The 8811-nt window shown below is 46.9% G+C and overlaps 1 protein-coding gene across 1 annotated transcript; it reads right to left on the bottom strand.

The window, feature by feature from the left end:
- Positions 1–549: 549 nt before the first annotated feature.
- KRT6B (keratin 6B) lies at positions 550–6066 on the bottom strand. Its single transcript, NM_001257404.2, has 9 exons — positions 5457–6066; positions 4384–4598; positions 3982–4042; positions 3746–3841; positions 3187–3351; positions 2615–2740; positions 1572–1792; positions 1320–1354; positions 550–1208 (listed from the first exon to the last, which is right to left on the bottom strand). Exons 1-9 carry the CDS (start codon positions 5994–5996, stop codon positions 952–954), a joined length of 1716 nt encoding a protein of 571 aa, NP_001244333.1. The 5' UTR covers positions 5997–6066; the 3' UTR covers positions 550–951.
- Between the last annotated feature and the right edge of the window lie 2745 nt (positions 6067–8811).

Below are 8811 nucleotides of genomic sequence, written 5' to 3'. Positions count from 1 at the left end.
TGAAACTTTATTGGGATTCATATCCCAGAAGTACAAGTCCTTGCATTTGTACTGTTTCCTCAGGATACATTGCTAAAAGCATACTTTCAGTTCAGAAGTATATACTTTTAAATTACACCTGACACATGTTGTCAGGCTTATGGTCATAAGGCAATTTAAAATATAAATCAGACATCTTACACTCTGGTCAGTGTTCTTCTGATCTAATTAGACTGTAATATGATTCTCTGAGGAATATGGATAACTACTGTGGCAGAAGGAGGTAGAATCATAGAGACAAGTCAGAGAAACTAAACTGCTGAGACCTAATCCGAGCAGTAAAACCAGACTTTACTGTGATGGACCCAGATCCCTCCCATTCCACATGCCAAGCTGTTCTCGGAGGACTCCTGGCATCAGGATGTTAAATTGCTGTCTGTTGAAGTTCTCTAAAGGAGGAGAGTGAAGCACAACGGGGACTGGGAGTATGCTTCACTCCTGGGAAGGCATTTATCAGATGAAAACCTCAAGATCCATTGGCGACAAAGAAAAGCTATGTGAAACCACACATTATATGATAAATCAGCTTTATTTAGCAATACAAGTGAGCAAAGAGCAGAGGAAGCAACACGAAGATACAGACCCTGTACATCAAAGAACCAGTCACTTCTGCTTTCACAATCACTGAAATGGAGGATCACAACACCTCTGAGACGGGACTTCCTGGGCCAGTGGAAAGCAAGGAGGATTCCCTGTCTGGACTAGGACCAAATAGTTAATTTCCAATGGTGAACAGTGGAAGCTCAGGTAGAGCAGGTATTGGCAGAGGGAGATGAAGGCACTCAATAACTTCAGTTCTAAATTAAAGTAAGAGATGAAGAGAGTAGAAGATAGGAAGCAACTAGAGGAGAGGGTGGTGAAACTGGAGAGGGAGCCTGAGACATTGTGGGAGCTTGAGCCCATGACAGGACTTCAGTGCTTGTAGCCCTTCCTGCTGGAGGAGGAGGTGGTGGTGGTGTATTTGATGGTGGAACTGCTGCCCCCAGAGGAGCCGAAGCCACACCCTATGGCTCTGCCACTGCCAGAACTGAAGCCACCTCCAAGGCTGTGACCGCTGCTGTAGGAGTAGCCACTTCCTCCACTCACGCCTAAGCCACTGCCGAGACCGCTGGCACCACCATAGCCACCAGCACCACCATAGCCACCAGAGACAGTGGACTGGACCACGGCTGTGGAGGCAAAGGGACAAGGTCAGGACAAGATGGTGAGCTCACTCTGCCACACAGAGTCCAGTCAGAGGGACACAGGGGCAAGGGATGGGGGCAGGTGAAGGTACTTACAGATGTTGACTTGTCCAACGCCTTCCCCACTCAGCCTAGGAGAGAGAAGACACAGCCACAATGAGACCCAGAGCCACAGCTGGCCCCGCATGGGAAACCTCCGTGTGAGGAGAGTCCCCTGGACCCTGCCTTCTCAGTGCTGTCCTGGGAGTAGCACTATGACCACTGCTAGAGCGCCTTCCACTTGGGCTCATTGGCAGGACTTCTTGGAGATGGAGCCAGATGATTGCGGAGGCTGTGTGAGTTACTCACCTGCACTCCTCGCCTTCCAGCAGCTTTCTGTAGGTGGCAATCTCCACGTCCAGGGCCAGCTTGACATTCATGAGCTCCTGGTACTCCTTCAGGAGCCGGGCCATGTCCTGCTTGGCCTTCTGCAGGGCGTCCTCCAGGTCAGCCAGCTTGCTCCTGGCATCCTTGAGGGCCAGCTCCCCACGCTGCTCGGCATCGGCAATGGCGGATTGCAGGCTGGCACACTAGAGGAGAGGAGGGCAGAGGAACCTGAATCTGGACTCCAGGGGAGAGGAAACATAGTTCTACTTTCCCAGTGAGGAAGAGCTCTAGAGCCCAGATCTCGTGGAAATGGAGGTTTGATTTGTTTTGTCCAGTTTTTCTCGGTGCTGCAAACCTTAACTATTCTAGGAGCACCTTGAGAAATTCTATTCCCTTCTGTGTTAACCACCCAAATGATGATGGGGCTAGACAATACCACAGCAGACCAAAGACCAGGGAACAAAGGAAGAAATGGACCCACTGACTTGTGTTGAATGTTGACAGTTTCGGTAAGTTCATATGGATGTACATTAACTTATAGAAAGCCACAAACATCCTCAGTGAGGAGATGATTTCATCTTAAGCTGTCAAGACTTTGCCTTCCTTCCTCTTCACAGTTTTGGACAACCCTCATTTTTCCTTTGTCTTTTCTCAGATTCTTTTTATAATGAATCTGAGCATATATGCAGCATTCTTCTCCACACTTTCTGTCCTAAACTTTTCTTTGTCAACTTGCATCTTGAATTATCAACTCAATCACTCCCCTTGTGGAATCTCATTTCAATGCCTGTAGACTGTACCTTTGTCCCAGTGACCAGTAGAGATTCAGCCTATCTTGAGTTTGTTTCCTGCTCTTGAGTTGGGCTCCATCTCTCTAACCTGGGGAAACTCTCCCAGAGAGGAAATACATGGCCTTCTCTCCCTGCTTTTCCCTCAGTTCCCAGAAATTTCCCACATGATGGTTGATGATACCTGATGGTCTAGGAAGGAAAGAATGCTTTTCTCTTCCATGGTCCCCACTGTACCTGCTTCTTGACGTGGTCAATCTCAGATCTCAGCCTCTGGATCACGCGGTTGATCTCAGAGATCTCCTGCTTGGTGTTGCGCAGGTCATCCCCGTGTCTGCCCGCCGTCACCCGCAGCTCCTCGTACTGTGAACCAGAGGGAGACAAGGCGGCTGTCCATGGGCTTCACAGGACACTAATCAAGGTTTTCAAAATAGAATCTAATGGTTTTCCATAAGACATTTAAAGAAAACTAGTGTTACTAGGTCATTGACGCTCTTCACTAATCACACATCATTCTTGGTAAGACCACTGACTGACTGGTTCTCTTCAGGACAAGCAATGTTCTGTACTCTTGCTGAGAGTCAACATTGAAATAAAGCTAAAACAAAAGTCACTCACCTTGATCTACATTAGCTTTCATCTTAACTTGGGTTCTTTGACCTACGAGACTCCGGCATAATTACCCAAAAGGTTTACCCTGAGAGGTCCCCCACTTCTTAGTTGTAGGTTCCGCACTGAAGTCTACAGCCTCATTGATGTTCACAGAGGAGGCACAGGGATTCTTCATCAGCTGCCGCCTCACCACTCACCTTGGACTGGTACCAGGACTCAGCCTCAGCCCGGCTCCTCTGAGCAATCTCCTCATATTGGGCTTTGACTTCAGCGATGATGCTGTCCAGGTCCAGGTTGCGGTTGTTGTCCATGGAGAGGACCACAGAAGTGTCTGAGATGTGGGTTTGCATCTGAGCCAGTTCCTACAGAACAAGAGATCATCCGATTATCTTTGGTCATGATGTTTAGAGGTACCTAGGCAAAGGCAACCCACTCCAGTACTCTGGCCTGGAGAATCCCATGGACAGAGGAGCCTGGTGGGCTGCAGTCCATGGGGTCGCTAGGAGTCAGACATGACTGAACGACTTCACTTTCACTTCTCACTTTCATGCACTGGAGAAGGAAATGGCAACCCACTCCAGTGTTCTTGCCTGGAGAATCCCAGGGACGGGGGAGCCTGGTGGGCTGCCGTCTATGGGGTCGCACAGAGTCGGACACGACTGAAGCGACTTAGCAGCAGCAGCAGCAGACCAGAGATATTCCACTCCTCACAAATCTTTTTAAAGGCAATAAAACAGAATGTGGAGAGATACTTACAGCATCATAGAAGGTTCTTAGGAAGTTGATCTCATCTGTGAGAGCGTCTACTTTGGCTTGTAGTTCAACCTTGTTCATGTAGGCAATATCCACATCCTGGGGAAGAAGCAAACAGCCTGGGATCAGATGAGCCCCCCTACACAGTCTGCTCCTGTTTTAGTCTCCTCAGTGATTCTTTTCTCAGAATCCTCTCCTTCAGGAAAGGGCCATGAACCCCTGATCTGACTCAATCTCACCTTCTTCAATTTCACAAACTCATTCTCTGCTGCTGTGCGTTTGTTGATTTCATCTTCGTATCTGGAATTAAAAGGAATAAAATCCAATTGAGTCAGGGGTGAAGATGATACAAGAAAAAGCAGCCTGGGATCTCCGCTTCCCAGAATGGATATATACAAATGAGACTTTTGTCAATAAGCCTGAAGGTTGTAATTTGTGGTTTCTAATTTCTTTACTCCATTACTCTTCCCATTCAACTTTTATGGCCCTTTTGTTCTTCAGGGTTTGTGTTTAGTAACAACTGTAATGTCATGTCTACTGACATGTTTTATTAAGAATCATGCCCTCATTTGGACCTGGTCATCTAACAGACTGAAGTGTGGGCTTCAGGAATCTAAGGTGTTTTCTCTCCTGTCACTCACTTGTTCTTGAAGTCCTCCACCGTGTCCTGCATCCCCCTGAGCTCCGAGTCCAGGCGGCCTCTCTCCCCAAGGATACTATCCAGCTGTCTCCTGAGGTTGTTGATGTACTGCTCGAACAAAGGCTCCAGGTTCTGCCTCACAGTCCTGGTGCCCTGCTCCTGCAGCAAGGTCCACTTGGTGTCCAGGACCTTGTTCTGCTGCTCCAGGAATCGGACCTGCAGGGAAACAAGATGGTTATCTGTGAGTTGACAAGTCCCCAGGCTGATCTGGTGGTCTGGTGGTGCTGGGCTGCTCCAGAGCCTGTACAGAGGCTGACAGTTCTGCTCCCCTGACTCTTTAGCTTTACACCACACAGATCTCATGGCCAAGTTTCCCCAAGGAGCTGTCAGATGTTCCCTCCCTCTCACTTATGGAGACTGTCAGTCAGTGACTTTCAACCCTTCCTGTCTTCCTCGTGACAAGAACAAGCACAAATGTATTTTATCATAGCATTTTTCTCCTATTGCACAGAGCTTTTACAAAGCACATGCCTCAGTTAAAGGGATATCAGATGTTTATAATCTAATGATTAGATTCCAATTCTATAATGATTGAATTTAATCTTGTTTCCCATATAGTGCATGAATCCGGCTGATACAAAGTCCCTTATGGATATATACTTGAGTTGTTTTTCCTCAAACTCCCTTTTGTTTTTTGCTTTCTTTCCTCCATCCAGCATCCATCTATGACTCAAATGCAGTTTCCACTGCAATACCCTTTTAACTTTCTTAGACCATCCAGAAGATCAAGCCATCTCATTGCATTCTCTTATTTTCTGTTCTTTCCTTCAGGATTGTCAAGAACTGTGACTATTTCCTTGGCAGGAATGTGGCCATGTGAGGGATGAGTAGTTATAAATGATTTCCATCACCTTCTACTTGGGGTCCACATGTAGCCTGTCCTGTATCCCACTGGAGAGCTCGCCTGAGTCCCACCCTCCTCTCCCCCGAGTCTCCCCTCCGGTAGAACAGGTCTCTTAGTTGGCTCTCTTGGGCACTCTGCAATCCCCACTGGGGCAGATGCTCCCAGCTCACCTTGTCGATGAAGGAGGCAAACTTGTTGTTGAGGGTCTTGATCTGCTCCCGCTCCTCAGTCCTCACCCGCTGGATGGTGGGGTCGATTTGCAGGTTGAGGGGAGTCAGGAGACTCTGGTTGACGGTGACCTCTTGGATGCCTCCAGGGGGGCACACAGGGAAGCCAGGACCACCGAAGCCACCTCCGAAGCCAGCTCCACCACCGAGCCCAAAGCCACTACCAGCCCCAGCACCAAAACCAAATCCACTCCCGGCTCCACCCCCGAAGCCATAGCCAACTCCAATTCTGCCGCCATAGCCACCACCGATGACACAGCTGCCCCCTGCGATGGAGATCCTCTTGGAGCCCCCCAGGCCATAGAGGCTGCGGCTGCCAAAGCCAGCTCCTCCACACACTCCAGCGAGGCCGCCACTGCCCCTGGAGCGGGACAGGGACACGCTGCTGAAGCCAGAGCGGCACACCCCAGGGACTCTGGCTGAGCCGGCACTGAAGCCCCTGCGGCTGATGCTTTGGGTCTTCACGGTGGATTTGCAAGACATGGTTCCTGAAGAAGCAGAGACTGAGGAAGGAGCGAGGGGTGCAGTGCAGAGCTGAGAGGAGCAGGTCTGTAAGAGGAGCTTCCCAGCAGCAGCTTATATATGGAGAAAATGGGCTGGGCTCAGTCCTGGAAGGTGAGCCTGCAGGTTGGGAAGGGCCAGGCTTTACAAAGAGTGAGATCACATCTGGTTTATTAGAAAAGTTATGAAATGTGAAGATTGCATATTTGGTTTCCTTTAGTCAGGGAAAATTTCTCCTGCCTTCCAGCTTTGACAGCTCTGAGTATAGTAAGACTAGTCTCAACTCACTGAGCTGGGAGTTAGTCAGCAACTCACACAAAGGTTCTCCATGTAATGCTCGTTGTGAAATGTAGAGTTCTTCTCCCATGGTGTTTCACTCACTAGCCAGAGATCCCAGAAAGCAAAATACCTATTGCTTTTCCTATAATTTAGTATTTGTCATTAATTACAGAAATTAAATATGACTTTTTTGCTCCCTAAAAATTTCCCACAGATAGGAGCATAGAACTGCAATGTAAATGAGTCTCTGAATATCTATTAGTGGATTTTATAAAAATTATTATCTCATGGTCAGCCTTATTTCTTCTATGCTACCATACAATTCCTCATTAACCTTAATATATTGGAAAGCAATTTCCAGATATCTTGTTGTATCTTTAGAATACAATTCAATATTTAAATTTAAATGAATTGCTCTCTAAAATTACTAACCACCATTTATATATCCTTAAATACTAGATGTTCATTAACATCAAGGAGTATCTATTCAACCTTGAAATACATCTGTGTATTATTTGTATTTTATTTTTTGTTTTCCCAAATCAGGATCCTAGTAAATTCCATTCATTTTGTGTTTGGGTTATATGTCTTTATAATATTGCAGGTCATTAAATCTGCCTCCACCTTTCCACTTGCAGTTTATTTGTGAGAAAGAAAAAACAGGGTATTTGTTTTCTGCAGTTGTCCAGTCTTGGAGTGTTTAACCTGCATAATCATGTCATCTTGTTTTAGGTGGTCTTGTGTCCTTCGTGTATCCTGTGAAGTGACAATTCAAAGTAGAAGTTTAATAAGCTATCACTTTAAACATTACATATAAAAATGTCATAGAATGCCTATTTATATGCAGAATATTGATATTAAACATCTAGTTATTTATTTAAAATATTTAATAAGTAATACATGGCTGAGGAAAAAACTATGTGTGAAGGCCATTCCCCAGTCCTGTATAGGAAGACCATGCAGTGTTGGCTACTTCCCTGCGTATCCTTGTAGTGACCTCATTTGAATGTTTCTATGCTTTTCCTGGGGCATGTGTGATGCATACGGCTTTCCAGTGGCTCAGTGGTAAAGAATCTGATTGCAATGCAGGAGCTGCTGGAGACGCTAGTACGAACTCTGGGTCTGGAAGATTCCCTGGAGAAGGGCTTGGCAACTCACTCCAGTATTCTTGCCTAGAGAATTCCAGGGACAGAGGAGCCTGAGGGGTTACAGTCACTGGGGTCGCAAACTGTGGGACATGACTGAAGCAACTTAGTACAGCACATGTGATGCATGTGAGAATATATTTTGAATATATACATACATATATACATTGCCGGCTGTGATGGACCGCACAGAAGTGCAGCCAAGAGGAGCTACCAAGGTCAGGGGTGGCGACCGAGAGTGCCAGGCTGCATTGGCACAGGAGTGGCCGAGAGGAGCTACCCCACGTCCGAGGTCAGGGGCTGCGGCTGCGCATGCAAAGGAGGGCTGAGAGGAGCTACTCCACGTTCAAGGTCAGGAGGGGCGGCCGTGAGGCGATAACCCTCATCCAAGGTAAGGAGCAGTGGCTGTGCTTTGCTGGAGCAGCCGTGAAGAGATACCCCATGTCCAAGGTAAGAAAAACCCAAGTAAGATGGTAGGTGTTACAAGAGGGCATCAGACAGCAGACACACTGAAACCATAATCACAGAAAACTAGCCAATCTGATCACACAGACCACAGCCTTGTCTAACTCAATGAAACTAAGCCATGCCCGTGGGGCCACCCAAGATGGGCAGGTCATGGTGGAGAGGTCTGACAGAATGTGGTCCACCGGAGAAGGGAATGGCAAACCACTTCAGTATTCTTGCCTTGAGAACCCCAAGAACAGTATGAAAAGGCAATGATAGGATACTGAAAGGGGAACTCCCTGGGTCAGTAGGTGCCCAATATGCTACTGGAGATCAGTAGAGAAATAACTCCAGAAAGAATGAAGGGATGGAACCAAAGGAAAAACAATACCCAGTCGTGGATGACACTGGTGATAGAAGCAAGGTCCAATGCTGTAAAGAGCAGTATTGCATAGGAACCTGGAATGTCAGGTCCATGAATCAAGGCAAATTGGAAGTGGTCAAACAGGAGATGGCAAGAGTGAATGTTGACATTCTAGGAATCAGCGAACTAAAATGGACTGGAATGGGTGAATTTAACTCAGATGACCATTATATCTACTATGTAGATATAGTGGGCAGGAATCCCTTAGAAGAAATGGAGTAGCCATTATGGTCAACAAAAGAGTCTGAAATGCAGTACTTGGATGCAATCTCAAACACGACAGAATGATCTCTGTTCATTTCCAAGGCAAACCATTCAATATCACGGTAACCCAAGTCTATGCCCTGACCAGCAATGCTGAAGAAACTGAACTTGAACGGTTCTATGAAGACCTACAAGACCTTTTAGAACTAACACCCAAAAAAGATGTCCTTTTCATTACAGGGGACTGGAATGCAAAAGTAGGAAGTCAAGAAACACCTGGAGTAACAGGCAAATTTGG

The sequence above is a fragment of the Bos taurus genome, chromosome 5, assembly GCF_002263795.3.
Source record: "Bos taurus isolate L1 Dominette 01449 registration number 42190680 breed Hereford chromosome 5, ARS-UCD2.0, whole genome shotgun sequence".
Lineage (NCBI taxonomy): Eukaryota > Metazoa > Chordata > Mammalia > Artiodactyla > Bovidae > Bos > Bos taurus.
The sequence above is the reverse complement of the archived record's forward strand: the minus strand, read 5'-3'. Positions and strand labels throughout refer to the sequence as shown.

Coding starts and splice junctions, on each gene's coding strand:
- KRT6B (NM_001257404.2), bottom strand. CDS start 5,996: ATGTCTTGCAAATCCACCGTGAAGACCCAAAGCATCAGCCGCAGGGGC. Junction 4,599..5,456: donor TTGCCTCCTTCATCGACAAG/GTGAGCTGGGAG, acceptor GTTTCCCTGCAG/GTCCGATTCCTGGAGCAGCA. Junction 1,209..1,319: donor CGTTGGACAAGTCAACATCT/GTAAGTACCTTC, acceptor TTGCCTCCACAG/CCGTGGTCCAGTCCACTGTC.